Source organism: Fringilla coelebs, assembly GCF_963513975.1.
Source record: "Fringilla coelebs genome assembly, chromosome: 3".
NCBI classification, from domain to species: domain Eukaryota; kingdom Metazoa; phylum Chordata; class Aves; order Passeriformes; family Fringillidae; genus Fringilla; species Fringilla coelebs.
Genome location: NC_140030.1, coordinates 303,150 through 324,603, shown reverse-complemented (window position 1 = coordinate 324,603; position 21,454 = coordinate 303,150). Strand labels below are relative to the sequence as shown.

At 66.0% G+C, this 21,454-nt stretch overlaps 3 protein-coding genes across 4 annotated transcripts; 1 reads left to right on the top strand and 2 right to left on the bottom strand.

Annotated features, from left to right (window-relative positions):
* Window positions 1-785: 785 nt before the first annotated feature.
* On the top strand, window positions 786-4,169 carry SLC30A3 (solute carrier family 30 member 3; the record flags this gene model as incomplete). Its single annotated transcript, XM_084201641.1, has 7 exons — window positions 786-868; window positions 2,015-2,403; window positions 2,481-2,634; window positions 3,049-3,253; window positions 3,365-3,470; window positions 3,793-3,927; window positions 4,024-4,169. The coding sequence occupies 7 exons, from the start codon at window positions 786-788 to the stop codon at window positions 4,167-4,169; spliced, it is 1,218 nt and encodes a 405-aa protein (XP_084057767.1).
* Window positions 4,170-5,035: 866 nt separating this feature from the next.
* On the bottom strand, window positions 5,036-14,410 carry GTF3C2 (general transcription factor IIIC subunit 2). 2 transcript variants are annotated; one of them, XM_084202841.1, is made up of 18 exons: window positions 14,234-14,410; window positions 13,796-14,111; window positions 12,738-13,020; window positions 12,261-12,355; window positions 11,881-11,958; window positions 11,533-11,631; window positions 10,939-11,166; window positions 10,609-10,720; window positions 10,406-10,523; window positions 8,181-8,212; window positions 7,861-7,990; window positions 7,239-7,383; window positions 6,829-6,990; window positions 6,302-6,389; window positions 6,066-6,194; window positions 5,771-5,902; window positions 5,513-5,620; window positions 5,036-5,394 (listed from the first exon to the last, which is right to left on the bottom strand). In XM_084202841.1, the coding sequence occupies exons 1-18, from the start codon at window positions 14,364-14,366 to the stop codon at window positions 5,191-5,193; spliced, it is 2,592 nt and encodes an 863-aa protein (XP_084058967.1). In that variant the 5' UTR covers window positions 14,367-14,410; the 3' UTR covers window positions 5,036-5,190. The 2 variants fall into 2 exon arrangements, with proteins under 2 accessions (XP_084058967.1, XP_084058968.1); XM_084202842.1 differs by having other exon boundaries at window positions 5,513-5,615.
* A 2,119-nt stretch (window positions 14,411-16,529) lies between these two features.
* EIF2B4 (eukaryotic translation initiation factor 2B subunit delta) lies at window positions 16,530-21,433 on the bottom strand. Its single transcript, XM_084202551.1, has 13 exons — window positions 21,275-21,433; window positions 21,132-21,175; window positions 20,918-21,056; window positions 20,361-20,570; window positions 20,087-20,169; window positions 19,797-19,888; window positions 19,344-19,458; window positions 18,999-19,075; window positions 18,709-18,811; window positions 18,390-18,517; window positions 17,582-17,762; window positions 16,970-17,150; window positions 16,530-16,770 (listed from the first exon to the last, which is right to left on the bottom strand). The coding sequence occupies exons 1-13, from the start codon at window positions 21,288-21,290 to the stop codon at window positions 16,571-16,573; spliced, it is 1,569 nt and encodes a 522-aa protein (XP_084058677.1). The 5' UTR covers window positions 21,291-21,433; the 3' UTR covers window positions 16,530-16,570.
* Between the last annotated feature and the right edge of the window lie 21 nt (window positions 21,434-21,454).

Here is a 21,454-nt window from a genome sequence, read left to right as displayed (position 1 = left end):
CGTCCTGAGGTTGTTCCTGCCCGGTCAGGATCCGGCCCTGCCCCGTGCTGACCCTCCCCAGGCTCCTGTCCCCCGGCTCCGCAGCCCACCCGGAGTCTCTCCGCATCACGGAGCAGCACGGTCGGTGTCATCTGTCGCCGCGCTGAGGGTACTCTGCCTGGCCGCCAGGTCCCCAAAGGCGGGGACAGACGGGGCCGGATTCAGCGCTAACCCCTGGGTACGCTGGTGGTTCCTGGGCGCTGAACACCCGGCTCGGGGCTCGGCCATGCAGCCCTCGCCAGCGCAGCCCCTCCCGGCTCAGCCAGCCCGTGCTCCCCGCGCTTCTCTCGCAGGATGGCAGGGGAGCAGCGCCAAAAGCCTTCCTGCAGCCCGGGCAGACGCTGTCCCCTGCGCTCCCCTCACGGACCGGCTCCGGCATGGCACCGCGGCAAGCGATCCTCACGGTCAGGCACGATCCCCGCCGTGCCGGTTTCTCTCCAGCTCCCCTCGCGTCCTTCCCGTGCTCAGACAGCTTCCAGGATCAGTTGTGTCATCACCTGCCGGGGGACAAGAGCTTCTCCCGCGAAAGCAGCGCCCCTTACATGCAGCTCTCCCGAAGATCCACCGGTCCGCAGCGCCCGCACCCGCCGGGCCGCCCCCGCCCCGAGCCCGGAGCCCGGAGCGGCGGCACCGGGGCGGGACCGCCCCGCCACCCGCGCGGGGGCGGGGCCCGGCGGCCGGGGGCGGAGTCACGGCAGGGGCGGGGCTCGGCGGTGCCGGTGCCCGCGGTGCCGCTCGCTCCAGGGATGGAGCCCCCGACCGGCACCGAGAGCGCCCGCCTGGTCAGCCCGCGGGGCGGCCGCCCCGACGGCAGCCTGCGCCTCAAGAGGTACCCCCGGCACCGGCATCCCATCACCGGCACCCATCGCCCCGGCATCCCATCACCCCGGCATCCCCACCACCGCCAGCACAATTCCATCACCGGCGCCTCCGGCACCGACGGCACTCCCATTACCGGCACTCCGACACTCCGGTCACCACCGGCACTTCCATCAGCACCGGCACACCATCGTCCCGACAACCCCATTACGGGCGCTAGCACCTCCATCACCGACTCCCCCCACTCCCCTGGCACCGCCACCCGCGGCACCCCATCACCTCCCAGGCTCCCCGGCAATTCCTCGCACCGTCACCTCCATTATCTCCCGCATCTGCAACCTTCGGTCCTCCCGCACCCCCTCGCCCATCATCCCCGGCACCTCCATCGCCCCCATCGCCCTCGGCTCCTCCGGCACCCGCAAGCCCCCGGCACGTCGCGCGCCGCGCAGCTCCCACCCCCCCCACCCCCGACACCGGCACCCCCGGCACGTCCCTCCCCGTCCGCCCCCGTGCCTTCATCCATCCGAGCGGACACCGGCACCTCCGCAGTCCCCGCGCCAGCCCTGACCGTCCGCCGCTTGCACCGTCACCCCGCCACCGGCACGCTCACCCCGCCGCCGGCACCTCCGCTCAAGCGGAACCAGCCCCACCGTGCGCCAGTCTCGCTCCCCCCTCGGGTGTTCGTCCCGCACCTATCGGCGCCCAAACGTCACCCACGCACACCGGTACCATCCATCCATCACCCGCCCACACCGGTACCGTTCATCCCTTAGCCCCCGTCCCGGTGGGCTGCACGTCCCCGCTCCCGCACTGCTGCCCCTTGCACCGGGATCTCGGCCCCCGTCCCCCCTTCCTCACGCCCCACGTCTCCGCACCGCTGGCCCGTCCCGCAGCCTGGCCCCGGGCGCAACACCTCGCTCCCACCCGCACCTCCCCGCCGGTATCCACGCCAGTCCCGTCTTCGGTTCCGGCGGGAGCGCCGTGCCACCGTCTCCTGCTGCTGCCGCCGGTCCCCTGGCTGCTCGTCCCGCTGGGGGGGTTCCACCGGTGCCCCACCGATTTCCCGGCCGCACACCAGCGGTCGGCAGCAGGACCCTCGGGGGGTCTGGGCAGGAGCCCCCGAGCTGGCGTTGCCGCCAGTGACCCCCGCCCCCAGTCTCTTCACAGGCTCTCCAGACCCCTCAGCACCGGCGGCCCCCCCGGCTCCAGATCCGCGCTGCCGCTGCAGCCCCCCGACCCCCAGCCCCGGGCAGGGCAGGCTCCAGGCCGGCCGGCAGCTGAGCGTCGCCTGCGCCGTCTGCTGCCTCTTCATGGTCGGGGAGGTGATAGGTAAGAGCGGCGGGCCGGGGCGCGGGGCTGCCGGCGCGGCGCGGGGTGCCAGCTGCTCTGTGCCCGCAGGTGGCTACCTGGCACACAGCCTGGCCATCATGACGGATGCAGCCCACCTGCTGACGGACGTGGGCAGCATGTCCGTCAGCCTCTTCTCCCTCTGGGTCTCCAACCGCCCGCCCACCAAGACCATGACCTTTGGCTGGCACCGCTCAGGTGAACTGAGGGGTGCGAGCCTGTGGACGGCAGGGACCCCCACGGCCGGGTCGGTGCTGATGGGTCCCATCCCACAGAGACACTGGGTGCGCTGGCCTCTGTCCTCTCTATCTGGGTTGTGACCGCGGCCCTGGTCTATCTGGCAGCCGCCCGCATCATCAGCAATGACTACGAGATCGAGGCGCGAGCCATGCTGGCCACGTCCGCCTGCGCCGTTGGCGTCAATCTGGTGTATGTCCCGTGTGTGCCCTCATGGCCCCTGCACCCCATCAGCTGAGTCCTGTCCCCCCTGCTGCTGGAACCCCAACTGTGCCCCCAGGTCACTTCATGTCCCTGTGCACCAGCCTTGTGTCCCCAGACACTGCCACCCCACTTCCCTGTCCCCCACATGCTCAGGGCTTCCAGTCCATGCGCCTACATCTCCACTCCCCACATTCCCTGGTCCCCCAAGCAGCGTCAAGCCCTGTCATGAGCCCCAAGATCAAACCCCTGCTCTGCTCCTGCTCACCTTCTAACCCTGCTGCACCTCCAGCCCCACTCCTCCCACTGTCCCCAGAGCCAGGTGTGACAGCCTGTGCCCCCTTTGCCCAAGCAGGGCCCCCACTCCCTGTCAGTGAGGCACTGAGCCAGCCCTGCTCTTTCCAGCATGGCCTACATCCTGCACCAGTCCCCTGCTGGCCATGGCCATGGCACAGGGGCCTACGAGCAGCTGGAGAGCTCTGTGTCCTGGCAGCCCAGCCGCAGCCCCCTGCCCGGCAGCACCAGTGTGCGGGCAGCCTTCGTCCACGTGGTGGGTGACCTGCTGCAGAGCGTCAGCGTCCTCGTGGCTGCCACCATCATCTACTTCAAGGTGCCCAGGCTGGGCTGCCCCAGTGCTGCCCATGGGAGCAGCTCTCCCAGACCCACGCAGGGTGCCACGTGGGCTCTGCCCCCAGCCTCACAGAGATCCCGCTTTCTGCAGCCCCAGTGCAAGATTGCAGACCCCATCAGCACCCTCTTCTTCTCGGTCTTTGTCCTTGGCTCCACCATCACCATCCTCAGAGACGTCGTCAGGGTCCTCATGGAAGGTGAGCAGTGGGTGAGAGGGGTGCGAGAACGCAGGCACAGGGTGGGCACAGGAGCTCCTGGAGCTTCATCTGCCACAGCACTTTACCCTTGCCTCCTCTGTGCCTCCCCTGCCCCACCTGAACACCCCCAGTTCCTCCTCTCCACCGCAGCCAGGTGCATTGGCCCCAAGGTGAGAACTGTCTCACCCCAAAGCCACCATGCCCAGCCTGGCTCCCCTGGGGAAGCCCCCAGCCCCGGTGGCTTCCACTGGGAGCTCTCAGCCAGGTGGGTGCTGTGTCTGGGGGCCGAGGGCGGCCTGGTGTGACCAGGGGGTGCTGGCAGGGGCTCCGCAGGGGCTGGAGTTCGACGCGGTGAAGGAGGCGCTGCTGGGGGCCCGCGGCGTGCGGGGCGTCCACGACCTGCACCTCTGGGCGCTGACGCTGAGCCACGCCGCCGTGTCGGTGCACGTGGCCGTGGGTGAGTGGGCTGCACGGGGCACGGCCGGGGGGCTCCCACGGCCGGGGGGCTCCCACCGGCCCTGCCGCGAACCAGCCCCTGCCCTGCTGCTCCTAGATGCCGGCGCCGACTCCGAGATGGTGCTGCAGGAGGTCACTGCCCAGCTCCAGAGCAGGTTTGGCTTTGCCCTGTGCACAGTACAGGTGGAGCAGCACCAGGAGGAGTCAGCGGGCTGTCCCCACTGCCAGGACCCCCGAACCTGAGACCCCACCCGCTGCTACGTTGGGTCAGACGTGGCCCTGGCCCCAGCTCCTTGTGCTAGAGCAGGGCAGTGCTTAAGATCCCATCCCTCCTCTACCCACCCCACTGCTGCAGAGCCCTGGGGTGGGACAGCAACTCCAGTGTGGTGTCCTGGGGGGACAGACACATGGCCCAGCCTGTGGAGCACAGGGGCTCCCTGGAATCTTTCACTCCTTGCTGTGTCACAGTTCCTGAGGAGGCAGAATCCAGCCCCACCACCTGGTCCCCAAGGAGCCTGTCTGTCCTGGCAGGGACATCCCCCATGGGGGACCTCAGACCTGGCCTTGGCCCCAGCCCCCCCACGCTGCTGCCTGGGCTCTGTCTGAATCCTCCTGTGCCTGGCCCTGTCCCATTCCCTCTGCTGAGTTGTGCCTGTGCCCCTGGTGTCCATCTGTCCATCTGTGCCAGCAGCGGTGCCAGCACTGCCAATAAATGTGTTGGAGCAGCAGCAGCAGTGCAGCAGACAGAGGGGCATGGGGAGGGAAATGGTGGAGTTGGGGGTGGGCCCTACAGCCACAGCTACCAGCCACACCTGCCCTGCTGCCAGAACCACCACAGCCATACAAAACCAACCACGTTTATTCTGCACAGCTGAACACGAGCTCAATGTGAGCGACTCCACGGCTCCCTCCCCACCCTTGGGCACTCACTGGGGATGGAGGCGAGCACAAGCATAGCTCCACACTGGTGGAGCCCACGGGGCTTCCACAGGGTCACACCCACAGCTCAGCCCTGGCCACGCCAGGTCCCACCACCCCTGCCAGCTCAGACCAAACGGTGCAGACAGACCCTTCCAGGCCCAGAGCGTGAGGACAAGTGTCCAGAGCATCCCAGGGAATGGCTGGGAGCAGCTGTTCCCCCTGCAGCAGACACCCATCAGGAAAGCAGCACCGAGAGGGCCCACAGCCCCATGCCAGCACAGCTGGCCCAGCCCCAAGCGCTGCCCAGGGTGAGCACATGGCCGCAGCGTGAGGCACTGATGCCCTACTCCCCTGGCAGCAGGGAGTGCTCAGGAGGGGCAGGGCTGCTGGGTGTGTCCCCATAGAGGACGCTGAAGCGGGCCTGGCACTCTGGGAGCAGCTGGTGGCCCACGGAGGCCAGTCCTGCCAGGCAGTGTGCCCGCACAATGCCCGCCTGCCCGCCCGACACCAGCCAGCCCTGCGAGTCCAGGTTGGGGCTGAAGCGCACCTGTGGGAGAGAGGAGCTCCTGAGGGACGGGGCTGGGGTGCTGGGACTCAGCCCCGAGCAGAGCAGAGCAGAGCAGAGCCATCTGAGCGCCGGGCTGAGGCTCACGTGGCCCCCTCACCTTGTGGAGGGCCTCCAGCTGCAGGCGGTCGAGGCTGAGCTCTGCCTTCAGCTCCTGCACGTGCATGCGGCGCATGGGCTCCCGGCTCGGCAAGTTCTGGAAGCTGCGCTGCAAGAGGTGGCACCACCTTGGGCTGCAGGCCCCAGGTAGGAGCAGCACATGCAGCCCCAGCAGCATCTCCCGGACCTGCCAGCCCCCTGCCCAGCCACAGCCCCGCCAGCCCTGCTTGGGGCCGGACCCTGCCCCGTCCTCTCCTACCAGGTCCGTGTCCTGGAAGCGCAGGTAGCTCCTGGCCGCCATCTCGCTGTACTGATGGGTCCTGGGCAGGGCCTGCTCGCTGCTCTCGGGCCCGTCGGGGCTGCACGGCAGCAGGTCAGCTTTGTACACGGGCTGTGTGGGAGAGGTGCCTCAGGGCAGGGCGGACACAGGTCCTGCTGCTCCTCTGCAGACAGGCACCACCAGCCACCGCTGGGATGGGGGCCCAGAACACTTTTCCTGTGGTCCCCATGCCCTGTGTGCCGGGCTGGGCCCCCCGAGCGCCACGGTCTCTTACAAATCTGCGGTCCGAGGAGCGCTTGATGTTGAGGGGATTGACAGCCAAGTCGGGCAGCACTGCTGCCACCAGCTCGCCGGTGATGTCACCCGCAGCCACCGTGTTCAGCCAGTCCGAGCCAGAGATGCTCTGTAGGGACAGAGGGCTGGAGGGCACGGGGCTCCCGCCACAAGCCCAGGGCCCCAGCTGGCTCTGACCCGGCCACTCGGACAGAGTGACCCTGCGCTGGCCCTTACCCACACGGTGCCCTTGCGAGGGGCCACAAAATAGGCCTTGAAGCCCAGGTACCCGGCGTCGATGTAGTGGATCCCACAGAGCCCGTACCTGTGGAGGAAGGCACAGATTGAGGCCTGGGGTGCCTGACTCTGCTGTCAGCCAGGATGTGAGAGCCAGGCAGGGCCCAACTCCCCACAGAACTGGCCCAGGGTGAGGGTGCTGTTCTTGCTCTAGCAGCATGGCATAGAGGGCAGAGCAAGCAGAGGCAAGGCAGTTCCCAGAGGCTAAGGACTCACTGAATTCTCAAACCCCTTTAGCAGCACACCTGTTGCCCAATCCAGAGGTAGGCCATGACCTGGCCCGCCCTGCCTCTGCCTCAGGTGGCATGGCAGAGGGGATGTCACGCTTTGCTGCTGCAGCGTGACACAAAACAAGCAGAACCTGCCCTTGCCATGGCACAGCTGGACAGGCCCAGGGAGGGGGAAGCCAGAGGGGCCCCAGGGAAGCTGGACCAGCCCTGGCAGCAGGACTGGCCCCCAGCACTCACGGGGCATAGCAGTTGTCCTGGGCCACGGTGATGCCATTGTAGGGCAGCAGCCAGGCCACCTCGGTGCTCAGGAACCGCTTGATGCTGTTGATGGGCTCGTAGAGCCGCCGCAGGTCCCAGAACTTGATCTTGCGGTCGCTGCCCACTGTCACCAGGAAGTTGCTGAGAAGCAGCAGAAAGGCAGCACTGAGAGCCCAGCACAGAGCCATGCCCTGGCCCACCACGGGGCCCAGGTGGCCCCAGCCCTGCAGTGGCTCAACTGCCCTCACCCTGGAAAGCCCAACCCAACCTCTCTCGCGCTGCCAAGGACCATTGGCACCATGGTCTCTCAAGCCCTTCTTGACAAAAGAGCTTCTTCTGCAGGAGGAAGATCCTCTCCTGGCAGCATCTGTGGCTGCTCCTGCCCTCACCTGTCAGCTTTGCACCACTCAATGCTCCGGACTGCCTGGTCATGGGCTAGAAAGCACCGGAAAGGGTAGAGCTTGAGGGAGGCGTCCGGCTGCTGCACGCACTGCAGCAGGGATTTGGTGAGCAGGTTCCACACTGCCACAGTGCCTGTGGAAAGACTTGTGTCCATGAGGCACTGCCAGTGGCATGGGTGCTTCAGCAGGGCTGTGGGAGCTGCAGAGCACAGCAGCCAGGCTGGAGCTAGGGCTGGGGCTGACAGCGGGACAGGACAGGGGCAGGACACAGCAGCAGCACAGGCAGGGCCACGGGCTAGGCTGGAGCTGGGGCTCCAAGCAGACAGTGTGGTAGCAGGTCCTGGCAACATAGCACAGAGCTGTGGATCACTGCAAGCCTAGCAGAAAATTCCATCCAGGCCAAGTTCAACAGAGGTGGACAAGCCCAGAGCCACAGACAGGGACGACCAGCGACCAGCCTGGAGGTATGTCAGAATGACAATAGCCAGCCCAGAGAAGCCTTGCCCTGAGCCAGGGCTGGGCAGAGGTTCCAGCACCAGCTGAGGCTCCAGTGCCTCTGCCAGGGCGAGGGCTGCTCCCCGAGTGCTGCTCCAGACAGAAAGAGACTCACCGTCATAAAACCCTGCTGCCAGGTGATGGTGGGGCTTGGAAGGCATCCAGGAGAGACTGAAGCACTGTCCACACTCAGATGCATTACCTGCCTGGACGGAGCCCACCTGAAGTGTGGCGATGCACTGCACCTGGGGGCCAAAGGAGAGCCCTGGGTCACAGCCCTGCACGGTGCCATCCGTGCCCCAAGAGCGGGACGCCTGGGGTGGGGCACAGCGCTGCTCTGCCCCTGAAACACCCTGCAGGTGCCTCAGCTCCCCAGGCTCTGCCACCTGCACGCTGGGGAACCTGACAGGGATCACCATGGCAGGCAACACTGACCTTGCAGATAACGTGCTTGTGGAGGGACCCATCTAGAAAAGAGCAGAAGGGGGTCAGGGCAGGCTTTGGCTGTCCTGGGAGCTCCCTGCCTGGAGCCTGGATTGCAGCTCCTCCTCATGGCCCTGGCCAGGCCTCCCAGTCCCTGTCCCGCCATTCCCCGGAGCAGTGTCCCCAGCACAGCAGGAGCTGAAGCACAGGAAGGAGCAAACTGGTGGCACAGGACCCCCAGGAGCCAGGCCTGCCTGTGTGCTGGAGGAAGCAGCCCCTGAAACATGCTGCAGGCAGAGCTGATGGGGTCCTGCCCCACCATGGCCAGCGCCAAAGCTGAGGTGACACGGTGACACACAGGAGCCAGACCTGACTCTGACCACTCCAGGGAGGCAGGGAGCAGCTGTGCAGGATATCTGCTCCATGGCTGACAGGACTGGAGCAGCCTGGGGAGGGCAGGGGCTGCAGAGACCCTACACCCAACAGCTCAGGGCAGGATACCCACAGGACCACCAGGCATCAGCTCTGTCTACTAGAGAATCCTCCCCCCCACACAACGAGAGTGTTGTGGGGACCTGCCCACATCCATCAGGCCTGGGGTCCCTGGCCCCCAGTGTGGGGCTGTCCTCCAGCACAGTAACAGGCATATCACAGCCTGGAGCCTGGCAGCCATGGGGGGAGACATGGAGGAGCTGTGCATCTCCCTCGGCACAGCTGTGACAGCCAGGATGCAGTACGGAGACCAGCCCAGCTCTGCCAGGAAGGAACACAGGGAGGAGGGTCCCCAGCGCCCCAGGGACAGCACAGGGATGCGGGTCCCCAGCACCCCAGGGACAGCCAGCACAGTCTGGGAGGCCCCAGCAGGGCCTGTCAGCACAGCCTGGCACTGCTGCTGTGGCTGGAGAACAGCTCCAGCCCAGCGCTGAGCGTGGGCTGAGCGTGTTCAGCCGCAGCCAGTGATGGGGGGGCCCTTCACGACGCGCCCCGGGGGCTGCGGCAGTGCCGGGCACCCGCAGCAGCGCAGGCGCAGCCGGCACGGGGGGGCACAGGGAGCCGCTCCCCACGGCCAGGGGGGCAGTGCTGCGTGCTGGCCACGGCTGAGTGCCCACAGCCAGCACGGGGGGGCACAGGGAGCCGCTCCCCACGGCCAGGGGGGCAGTGCTGCGTGCTGGCCACGGCTGAGTGCCCACAGCCAGCACGGGGGGGCACAGGGAGCCGCTCCCCACGGCCAGGGGGGCAGTGCTGCGTGCTGACCACGGCTGAGTGCCCACAGCCAGCATGGGGGGGCACAGGGAGCCGCTCCCCACGGCCAGGGGGGCAGTGCTGCGTGCTGGCCACGGCTGAGTGCCCACAGCCAGCACGGGGGGGCACAGGGAGCCGCTCCCCACGGCCAGGGGGGCAGTGCTGCGTGCTGGCCACGGCTGAGTGCCCACAGCCAGCACGGGGGGGCACAGGGAGCCGCTCCCCACGGCCAGGGGGGCAGTGCTGCGTGCTGGCCACGGCTGAGTGCCCACAGCCAGCACGCGCCGGCCATCAATCCCGCTCAGCCCGGCACAGTCATTACAGGCACCATTAGCCTGAGCTGGCCCAGCACTCCCTGTCTTGTCCTAATGCATGGAGCAGACTGGAGGGAGCAGCTCTGGCAGCAGGGAGATGGAGAACGGCTGGGGACAGGCTTTGTGGCTGCACTGCCACACGCTGCACCCCGCTGTGGCCACAGTGACACTCTGAGAGCCCCCTGCCAGTGTCCAGGTCCCAGGTGCTGCCCGGGACCTACATCCCAGCCAGGCTGCTGCAGTGCCCCTAAGACAGAACCAGAGCAGCACTCTGCACGTGGCCTCCTCTCACACAGGCTGCGGGTAAGGCTGGAGCCCTCCTCCCCTGGAATTCCACAATGGAATTGTGGAAGCTGCTGGAAGCAAGGTTTTGGCACTGGGGCTTGGATCTCTGGGCACAAGGGTAATCAAAGCAGGCCCCCAGCACCAAAAAGCAGCCTGGGATCCTACGCTATCCCTGTGGCAGATGCCAGGCTGGGGGCAGCAGGGTCCCAGCTTTGGGGATCAAGTGGGCTCACTTCCCCACCAGGCAGCTCCCAGGCTGGGCACAGCCCTGCTGGCAGCTCCCCAGCACAGCAGGCTCCTAGGGACAGAGGTGCCCAGCCCGGGGCTGGCAGTCCCACCCTGGCACGGGTGGAGGAGGGCCAGGATGCCCCTGCTCGGCGGTGTGGCTCTTCCTACCTTTTACCTGGGTTGTCTTGGCGTGGTGCAGGGCCTCGGGGTGCGGCAGGGCGTACACCACCACCCTGCCATCTGAGAAGGCAGCGGCCAGCAGGCCCAGCCGGCTCATCTCTGGGTGCTGGGGATGGACAGACGGGCTCAGACATGGGGTCACCTCCCAGGACCCTGGGGGAACCCAAGGGCAGCCCCTGAGCAGCACTCACCATCCGGGCTGCAGTGGGTGGCTCCCAGGCACCACTGGGGCAGAACTTCATGTCCCACACACAGCCGTAGTCAGCAGCGATGGCATAGGCCAGCCTGGCCTTGTGAGGAGAGCTGTGGGCGTGAGTTTGGCCATGAGAAACATGGCAGCTGGTGCCCAGCAGCTCCAGTACACTCCAGGGTACACCACTAGCAGAGCTGGCCAGCAGCACAGCCTCCTCGGGGTTCAGGCTGTGGCTGGTGGCTCTGGGAGAGGACAAGCCTCACCACCCAGGCAGCCATGGCGGGACACAAGATCAAGGCAGAGCCCAGCCCCAGGCCTGGCCACTCACCCCTGCTCCGTCTGCAGCGGTCCCAGGTCCCAGAGCTGCAGGAGGGCAGGGCCTGAGTGAAGCCCAGACATGCTGTGTGTCTCCTCCATGCTCCTGTGGCAGGACAGGGCCACATACTGCGGCGCTGCCGAGCCCTCTGGGGTCGGGCACCACGCCATGGCCCACACCGGGCCACCCACGAAGAAGGAGACATCCAGGCGCTCTGGGTGGGGCTGCAGAGAGCTGAACCTGTGTGGGGACAGGGGTGAAGGCTTCTGAGAGCTGGCCAGGGGCTGGTGCCACCCCAGGGCACGGTACGGGCCGGTGCCCAACCCATGGGTGCAGCCCTGGGGTAACCAACCCCTGGTCCCAGACAGGCCTGCGGACACCCTGACAGCCACCATCCCTCTGGGCCTGGGGACACCCTGACAGCCACTGCCACGCCAGACAGGGGACAGCCTGGCAGGCCACAAGCAGCCTGCTGGCCTGGGGACACCCTGACAGCCACTGTCCCTCTGGGCCTGGGGACACCCTGACAGCCACTGCCACGCCAGGCGGGGGACAGCCTGACAGGCCACAAGCAGCCTGCTGGCCTGGGGACACCCCATCACACACCTGTTCAACCTGTACAAGGCACCATCGTCTTTGATGCCCTCGCGCTGGATGGAGAAGAGGGGAGACTTCTCCTCTGCCGGCAGGTACGGGGCAGCCTCGCTGTGCAGGCACAAGTGAGAGCAGGTCTCCCACCCCTCCCCAATCACCCCAGCACAGCCCTGTGCCCCCACACCATCCCAGCCCCCACACAGGCCCTGTTGCCGGCCATGTCGTTCCACAGCCAAATCCAAGGGACCCCCAAAGCCCACAGCAGACACACAGAGGGGTGTGGGAGCACAGGCCACCCATCCTCTTGCTCACCCCAGCCACTTTCCCTTCGGCCTTGCTCCCTCCCTGCTCCCAGGGTACCTGTCAGAGAGACACGTCCACCTGTGTGCCACTGGGATCCAGTCAGGAAACTCCCACTGCGAGTGCTTCTTCTCCCGCCTGCAGGGCATGCGAGACCTCAGCCATGGCCCTGCACTGGCATGTCCAGCACCACTCCTCACAGCCCTTCCCCAAGCACGAGCAGCAGCCCTACCTGCATGCTGTGGCACAGCCTCCCCTTCTGCAGCACAGCCCCTGCCCCGGCAGCCCTCCCGACTGTGTCCCACCCCAGCAGAATACCAACATTCCTGAGGCATGTGCTCCTTCACCCTCGCTTGTATCTGTGCCAGTGGTGGCACCAGGACACAGCCACTGCTCCCTGCAGCACCCCTGAGCCTCGAGCACCCCGAGTTTCCACTCACAGGCTGCAGGTAAGGCTGGAGCTCTTCTCCACTGGGGCCATGATGGAGTTGTGGAAGCCATTGGGGGCGAGGCCTCGGCACTGGGGCTTAGATCTCTGGGCACAAGAGCAGACTCAGAGCAAGCCCTGAGCCCTGGGGCACCACCTGTCCCAAAGGGAACCACCACAGCCCCCGGGAACAGAGCTCTCCCCAGCCACTGTCAGCATGCCACACAGCCCCCCGTGGGAATTCCCAGGAGGCCAGGACCCCTGCAGCACCTGCCTCCACCTCCCCCTGCTCCAGGGGGAGTGCAGGCCCTGCTCCCTCTCCCAGAGCAGATGTCCCTGCTCCCACCACAAGGGCTGCCACTGCCCTTGTGCCTCCCCATGTGCCACCCCGTCCCAGCTGGCCTGCCCTGGCAGCAGGGACCCCGTGGGACAGCTGTGGCAGCTGGGACACAAACAGGGAGCCAGGCGGAGCCCCAGTCCCTGCCCTCACCCCCGTGGCCGCCGTCCTCCCGCTGTGCCCTCGAGGCGCCTCCAGCTCTGGCTCTGATGCCTCGCTCAACAGCGTGTCGCTGCCCTCCTCCTCCTCCTCCGCCTGCAGCACCTCCTGCGAGGGCACGAAGTCCGCATCCCGCGCGGGGTCATCGCTGTCCGTGTCCTCCTCCCTCCTCCTCCTCCGTCGCTTCCTCTGGCCGCGCTCGGGCTCCTTGGTGGGAGCAGGGGGCTGGCACGCAGGCATCAGCTCCTCGGCCAGCTCCTGCAGGTACAGCAGAGCCCTGCGAGGCCAGGGCAGCGCCTGCAGGTGAGCAGCAGCGCGGCACAGGGGCAGCCCTGCCTCCCTCCCTCCCCCAGGCCGTGCTCCGCGCAATGAGCCTGCTCCAGCCGCGCCTCCCCCACCCTGAACTCCCTGGAGCTCGCCTTGCTACCACCAATAATTCCTCCTGCTCTGTCAGGAAGCAAGGAAATTCCTCCTGCCACAGGCAGCTGCTGCGCCCTGCCAGGGGCTCCTGGGTCCAAACACATTCCCTAAAGCGGGAAAGGATTGGTCTGTGAGGAATCAGTACATCCCACCAGCAGGGGACAAAGTCCTACAGGACAGACACTGAGATCCTCTGGGGACACAGATCCTTGAATCATGGAATCAGGGAATGGTTTGGGCTGGGAGACACCCTAAGGCTCATCCAGTTCCAACCCCCTACCAGGGCCAGGACACCTTCCACTAGCCCAGGCTGCTCCAAGGCCCATCCAACCTGGCCTTGAAAAGTCCCAGGGATGGGGCGGCCACAGCTTCTCTCGACAACCTGTGCCAAGCACCCTCACAGGGAGGGATTTCTTCCCAAAATCCCATCTAACCCTCGCAGTGGGAAGCCATTCCCTGTGTTCTGTCCCTACAGGCCCTCGTCCAAAGGCCCTCTCCAACTTTTTTGGTGCCCCTTTAAGAGGCTCTAAGGTCTCCTGGAGCCTTTTCTTATCCAGGCTGAACACCCCCCGCTCTTTCGCGCTTCTCTAGAGCACAGGTGCCCGCGGGCCCCACCTGCCAGCCCCACTTACACTTTGGCCGCCCTCCTCTTGGGCCGCCCGCCCCGCGGGGTGTCTGCGCCGTTCCCGTCCTCGCTGCTGCCCAGCCCCTTTTCCACCCGGAGGGGCTCCGGGGCCCGGGACAGCTCCACCAGCAGCACCTCGGCCTTGCCCTTCCTGCCGCGCCGCCCGGCAGCCCGCGGGGCCGCCACTGCCCCGTTGGCGGAGCTCTCGCCGCGCCCCTCCGCCGCGCCGTCGGGACCGGCTCGGGGCCGCCCCGGTTTCCTCGGGGATTTCGCAGCTGCTCCTCCATCCTCACCGTCCGGACCTCCCGCCGGCAGCTCCTCCCCTGCCCCAAAACACCGCAATTAACGGCAGCACGGCCCCTCGGCACGACTCGGTGTCCCCAGCACCGGGCACGGTGGCACCACCTCGCACCCCCGCCTCGCTCCGTCCGCCCCCGGTACATACGGAGCGCTCTCTGTTCACCCTCCCTCTCCCCGCTACGGCTGCGGCTCCGCCCGGCAGAACCCGATCGTCGTCCCGGCCGCTCCCGGACACTCCGCTCCCGGCACGGCGGCCCGCGGGCGGCGCTTGACGCCATCGGGGGCTCCCAGAGCCGCCGCCCCGGTGCGGGCCGCGCCGCCAGCGCCGAACCGGAACCGGGGATGGCCAAATCGATTACGTCACAAGGACGCGACGAGTGCGGGGTGGCCGGGCCATGAGCCGGCCCTCACGGGGCGTGTCCATGCAGATTTGCGAGCGCCGCGCGGCATGCCGGGCCCCGTCCCGCGCCAAGCCCGCGCTGTCCCGGCGCGTCCGCGGGCGCTGCTCGGGCCGGGCCGTGCCGGGCCGTGCGGGCCGGGCCGCAGCGCGGGGCCGGGCGGGAGCGGGGCCGGGGCGGGGCTGGTGGTGTGTTGTCGGGGCGTGCGGCGGGCGGGGCCGGCGGGCGGGGTGCGGTGTCGGGCATACTTACCTGGCAGGGGAGACACCATGATCAGGCAGGTGGTTTTCCCAGGGCGAGGCTCATCCCTTGCACTCCGGGTGTGCTGACCCCTGCGATTTCCCCAAATGCGGGAAACTCGACTGCATAATTTGTGGTAGTGGGGGACTGCGTTCGCGCTCTCCCCTGGTTCTCGTGGTCAATGACAGATTCGGTTGATGCAGAGGGGTGGGGTAGGATATCTTATTGCCATTGAGTTTTGATAGTGGAGGGACTCGGACCGCGGTCGTTAATGGCCCTGATGGCGGTGGCGGGGCTGTGCACACCCGGCGCTGCGTCAGGGATAGGGCGAGGGACATGAAGGCCATGGGATCTTGGACCGCGAGTGTAGGAGGCCACCCGCGAAGGGTCTGGGATTCCCCGGCAGGACGGGAGAGCAGCGAGGGCAGTCCGGTGGTGCTCTCGCTGTGGGGTTCGCGGATAGCGGTGGGGGCAGGGGCATCCCAGGGCGCGCTCTACGAACAGGCCGTGCCGGTGCCCAGGACACACATCCCCTTTCCCTGCAGTAATTGGCCAGCACATTCGTAAAGGGGGCCCATGGACTGCTGCCCTGGAAGCCGGGATGATCCCTCCTGCCGTGTCTGCAGGAGCAGGGAAACACCCTGGTGAAAGGGGTCCTCGCTGGGCACAGGGTGCTGCTCGGTGGGACTGTCTGGGTCATACCCGACTGAGTCCACGAGTTCAGCCAGACTTACAGAGAGCGGGAATTTGACGCACCCCGAGTTGGACGAAGTCTCTGCCCCTGACCGTCCCTCCCGCGAGGTTGGAGGGCTGACAGGGACACCAACCCGAGTCTTGCCATCCCGCCGAGTGTGCAGTCGGGCTGGAGGCGCTTCTGGACCCGCGGACCAGAGCCTGAAAGAGGGGAGGCTGGGCCGCTCCCGAACAGACGGAGATGGGGCAGGCACCGGGCGCCGAGACCCCGTGGAGTCGGGCTTGCAACGCTGCTGCGTCTGCAAACGATCCCGGCGGCTGCAGTTGAGAATACCAACAAACAACGTGTGCACACTACCTGTAGCTGGCCCTGAGTACAACTCTCCCTCCAAACAGCGAAATCAGGGAGATTACGAACACATTCTCCCCTATCACAAATGATGCAGCATTTGGTGCAAATCGCGCTGCATTTCGTGATGTTGCAAGGGCAGGCACACCCGGGGTGCTGCGGCCTGCCCGGTATTAGCTTCTTCCCTGCGCTGTGAGCCCGCAGGCCCGGCCCACACATGCCAAGGCAGCGTGGTCTCTTAGCGGGCTGTGTCCCGTCATGCTGCGCGGTGGGATTCATTTGCATGGACACGCCCCGTGAGAACTCCGCTGAGCCCCCCCCGCCAGCGCAGCGGTGCGATTTACATGGCCCCGCCCCCGGCGGCAGGCCCCGCCCCCGGCGCTCCGGGAGCCGCGTGCCGGTGCCGTCGGACCCCGGGGCACCGCCGGTCGCGCTTCCCCGTCCCGGGCACCGCCCGCCGAGCGGCCGGCGCCGCGGGGGAAGGGCCCTCTCCGGGGCTGGTTCAGCGGCCAGGGACAGAGGGACCCGGGCTCTCCCCCAACAGCCCAGCTCGTGCGTCTGCCAGAAGCACAGCCCGAGGGTCGCCAAATCTCCGAGGACAGTAAGCCAGGGGCCATCACCACAGGAAGAGCCTACGACAGGGAAGACCCATCTATGCTGCAGCATGGAGTGGGAGGAGAGGCCCCAAGGAAGGTGCAGAGCTGTGCCAGCGGTGACATGGGTGCCAGGGCTCTGCCACACCACGGATGGCACACACAGAGTACTGGGGCCTGGTTTATTAGCGTCCATGCAGCTGCTCCGACTACTGATCCACATTCTTCACGCGCAGGACCACAGGCACTGAGGTGCAGGGGATCATGCCCAAGTCTGTGATGACCAAATCCACCAGGTCTGGGGGCGTCACATCATAGACCAGGTTAAGAAGGCGTAGAGACTTGTTCTCTGCCCAGCCCCCAAGCTGCGCCTGGCCCTTCCGAAGCACAATCAGGTCATCAGGGTCATCTGCAGAGAGCGGAGAAGCAATCAGGATTGGGGGAGGGACAGCATCTCTCCATCCTGCCCCTGGAGCAGCACACACCACCCCTGCCTGCAAGTGACCCCTTGCCCGGGAGGAGGGATGGCAGGGTCGAGGAGCCTGTCATGGTCTGGCAGGGACTCGGAGAGAAGGTCCCAGGTGGGAGGAAAGGGACAGAAGCCATACCCAGCTCGTTGGAGACAAAAGAATCTGTCTGCACCCGCTCGCAGAACTTGTAGGTCTCGCAGCAGACGAGGACGGGCACATTGTAGGCCTTGGAGACCAGCGCGATCTGCGAGGTCCCCACGCGGGACATGACAGAGCCATTGGCCAGCAGCGCGTGTGCTCCCAGCAGCACCTTGGACACCTGTCAGGGAAACACAGGCTCTGTCAGCCCCTTTGGTCACATTGCAGCCTCCCTTGTCACCATGATATTTTCTGAAAAATCCCTTTGCCAGCATTTCTTCTCCTGGGAAGCTTCAGCTTCTCCCTGTTTTGCTGCTTTGGAATGTGATTTGGAGATTGCTCATCCAGCATGTGAATTGTTTTAAATTAATGACCAATCATGGTCCAGCTGTGTCGAGGCTCTGAGGCGTCACCGGTTTTTATTATTCATTCTTATTATGCCTTCTGATGTATCCTTTCTCTTTCTTTAGTATAGCATAACGTAACGTAATGTAATATCATAATAAATCAGCCTTCTGAGAACTTGGGAGTCAGATTCCCATCTCTGACCTCGTCCTGGGGACCCTGACAAACCCCCCCTCCCCAGCCCAGCCGAGGTGGCGCAGCCCTCACCTCCGGCAGCACGTAGGAGATGGCGTTGATCATGACGTAGGTGCAGTGGATGCCGCGGCGGACCAGGCGGCGCAGCGTCTCGCGGCCCTCCAGGCGCGGCCGGCTGTCCACCACGATCACGCGGAACGCGCGGCCCTGCTTGGCGTGCGCGTCACACAGCGTCCGGTTCACCAGCGAGGAGCTGTGGGGCGCCCGTCAGGAGCTGCCCTCCCGCCAGAGCAGGCTCCCACCGGGCCAACACCCACCCTCATCCTCGTGAGCGCTGCCCCTCCAGAACCCTCCTGCCACGACAGCTCCAGGGGCACGTCTCCCTCTCTTTGCACGAGGACACACCCTGGGAAAGGTCTCAGCCCTCCGTGGAAGCAGCACTGACCTCCCTGTCTGTGACCAGCACAAGGCACTCTGCCACTCCTTGCCCTCTCCCAGCTTCCCTCTCACAACATTCCCAGCCTGCGTTGGCCTCCTGCCCCTGCTCCTTGCTCTGCCCAGCACACATAGCATACCCGGACTCTTGCAGCAGCAATCTCTGGTTCTTTTCCCCACCTCTACTTCTTAGGATGCAAACTTTGGTATTTTTGCTTCCCAACATTTGACTTTGTTGCAGTCTGTTTAAAATCCAGTGAACAACCCTGGCTGTTCTTTAAGTGCCCTGGGTGGAGGGAGCTGCGGCTCTGGGGTTCTTGGAATCCAACTTCATACCAGGTAGGACAGTGCTGAACCCTGTGCAGGAGCAGCACAGCCTCACCTCCCACACTGTTCCATTCCCTCCTCCTGCCAATGGGATCAGCTGCCTGTGCTCTGTGCTCACCATCCATACACCAGTATCACGTCGTGGTCGTTGATCTTCTCAAAGGCAGACCTTGAGATGGCCTCAGCTGCCAGGACAATCTTCTCTCGCAGGTATTTGTCAATCACATCCTGGAGCTTCTCCTTTGCCTGGGGAGAGACATCACATACAGACTTTCTTGCTCTCAGCAGCTCCCTGATTTGAGCCAGGTGGGGATCAGGCTCTTCCCCCTAATAACAAGCTTTCAATTCCACTGCAGCACTGTTCTGTGTCTGCAACCCATCCCTGCTCAGCTCCTTCACCCAGGGCCTGGAGCCTGCCACTGAGCAAGGTCACTCACCTCATCCTCTCTCAGGGTGTCAGGCAGGCATGATATCTCCTTCTTGAGGAACTTGATGGCATTGCCCATGCTGGCTGAGAGAGGCCGGCACTGGTTCAGGAAACTGCAGAAGAAATGGGCTTAGCTCCAAAGCAGCCTGGAGGGCCAAGACAGGGAGAGGGACGGTGGGCAGGAAGGCAGAAGCTAGGAAAGTCAGCCAAAGTTTGTGTGGACACCAACCCAGAGATGTGAACAATGGACCACACTCTGTGGAGCTTTGGTCCCTCTGCTCTGGCATTGGGAGCCCTCACCTGATGTGTGGCTTCAGCTTGGCCACCAAGTCCCGTGACAGCTCCTCGTTGGGGGGAGTGGAGTAATCCCGGATCAGCTGGGACAAGCAAAAAGGGAGTATGATCTCAGGGCACCCCGCCTGATGGGCTGCACTTGGGGCACACACATCCTGCACAGCTTGACATGCTGCCTGGAGGGGCAAAGCATGCTCCAGGGACTCAAACCAGCTGTGGCAGTGCCACAAAAGGACCCTGCTGTGGCACGACCCAAAGGAAGAGGCTGAGGATGACTGACCACAGACACAGCCTCAGACACACTCCTGCATGCAGCACAGTGCCCCTGCTGCCAGGCAGCTGCTCAGGTACCTGCTTGAAGACTTCGAGCAGCGCGATGCAGCGGGCATTGGAGCCGTTGATGATGCCCTGCGAGTACTGCAGGCCGAGGCGCACCACTGCTGGGTGGATCACTGTGGAGGGGATGCTGCAGAGACCAGTGGGAGGGAGCTGTCAGCACCTCTGCAGCCCAAAACACCCGACATTTAAGAGCTCCAGCCCAACAACCCAAGGGATGGCCCAGGAAGGGGGCTGGCAGTAACCTGAGGAGCCAGGCTCATACCACAGCCCCCTCTCCTGTGGCCCTGCACTCTTCCCCCAGGAAAGATATTGGGCTGCCCCTACTGCCACTCCCCAAAGCAAGCAAAACGTCCCCCACCACTCCATCAGGTGTATCCTACATGCAGGACTATGACACCCTTCCTCCAGAGCTATTCTGCAGCCAGGCCAGCCAAAGCAGAGCCTTGGGCTGGGGAGGCCCCGTACCTCATCTGCTGCGTCAGTGGCTTCTTCCGGCTGTACTGGTGGAGGTGGGAGAACAGGTTGACCTTGGTGCCATAGTCCTGCCTCAGAGGTACCTGCAGCCGAGTGTGGTAATGGCTCACCCAGTGCTCTGCTCAATCCAGGGCCACCAGTCACACCCAGCACTTGCTCAGGGCATGCAAAGTTCCCCTCTGCCCTTCAGAGAGCAGGCCCTGGTCCCACCATGTGCCCCCCAGGCCCTCTGCAGCACAGCTGCCCCAGGTGTGCAGCCTGTCACCCAGTCCTCCTCCTACCTGCTGCCTCTCCAGCTTCTTGGCCAGTTTCCTCTGGGCAGCAGGGTCATCCACCTGCACATGCTCTGGCAGCCGCTTCACCACTGCAAGGACAGTTGGGATGAGGCCAAGCTGTTTTGGTGCACCCTCAAATTCAGGGAAGGCAGGGCAGCACCCAGGGACAGGCAGAACCCAGAGCAAGGATGGATCACATGGGCATGCCCTGCCTGAGCCCACACCAGGCCCTCCCATCCTGCTCAGCACCCTCTGCACCCCGTGGTGCTGACAGCCTTACTGGACTGCGGCTCGGTGGGGCTCTGCCGGGGCTTGGCCGTCGTGGCTGCCTGGCTCAGCTCTGCCTTCCTGGCCTGCTTCTGAGCCCGCTCAGCCTCCTGCTTAGCCCGGCGCTCCGCTCGCAGCTCCGCTTTGCTCTTGCCCCCCGCGGGTTTCTCGCCATCACCGGGGCCATCAGACGAGGCGGGAGGGGACGTGAGCTGAACAGCTGCTGCAGGGGAGGAATGGGGGAGTCTGTGCCCAGTCTCGCCGGGAGATGCAGCCCAGTGCGAGGAGCAGCCCGCGGCAGGGAGAGTCCTCCGGGCCCTCAAGGGGCTCCAGGCCCTCGCACGGCGCAGCTGACTCGGCACACCGGGGCAGCCCCGCGCTCCCGGGGTCAGGGGACCGGGCTCCCCGTACTGCAGTGCCCACGGCAACGCGGCTGTCCGAAGACCCGGACCGGGGCTACGCCCCAGGGGTCCCGCTGGAAGACCCGGCGGGCTCTGGGCGCTGCCGGCCGGGACAGCCGCGGGCCCGGCCCTGCCCCGCTCGGGGCTCCGCGGGGACGGCGGCGCTCACCCCGCGGCTGCCCCGCTTCGGGGGGCGCGCCCAGCTCCGCGGGCTCGGCCGACGGCCCCTTCTCGCTCTTCTTCTTCTTCTTCTGCTGCTTCTTCTCCTTCCGCAGCTGCAGCTTCTCCTCCCGGGAGAGCTCCGGCGCCTGTGGGCACACACCGTCAGGCGGCCCCGGCCCCGCTCCCCAGCCCGGCCTCACACCAGCCCCGGCCCCGCTCACCTGCGGTCCCGCCGCCACTAGCGCAGCTCCCTCGGGGTTCCCACCTAGAATGACGGGAGCGTGAGCGCGGCCGGGTCTCGTCCCGGAGCCGGTCCCGGCGTCCCGGTGCCGGTCCCCGAGTCCGGCCCCACACTCACACTCACCCTCCCGCTCCGCCATGGCGCCGCGCTCAGCGCCCCCTGCCGGCCAGGCGGCGCCACGTGACCCGCGCACGTCCGCTGCTCTCCGTGACGCGGTGACGTCACCCCCGGTGCGGGCCGGTCCGTTCCCGGGGCTCCCTCCCGGGCCCCGCCCCCCGGTCCCGTCCCACGGCGGGCACGCCT

Coding starts and splice junctions, on each gene's coding strand:
- GTF3C2 (XM_084202841.1), bottom strand. CDS start 14,366: ATGGCGTCAAGCGCCGCCCGCGGGCCGCCGTGCCGGGAGCGGAGTGTC. Junction 11,632..11,880: donor TGGACGTGTCTCTCTGACAG/GTACCCTGGGAG, acceptor GTGCCTGCACAG/CGAGGCTGCCCCGTACCTGC. Junction 10,721..10,938: donor CCGCTGCAGACGGAGCAGGG/GTGAGTGGCCAG, acceptor TCACGCCCACAG/CTCTCCTCACAAGGCCAGGC.
- EIF2B4 (XM_084202551.1), bottom strand. Junction 20,571..20,917: donor CGAAGCGGGGCAGCCGCGGG/GTGAGCGCCGCC, acceptor CCTCCCCTGCAG/CAGCTGTTCAGCTCACGTCC. Junction 19,889..20,086: donor AGAAGCTGGAGAGGCAGCAG/GTAGGAGGAGGA, acceptor ACTCGGCTGCAG/GTACCTCTGAGGCAGGACTA.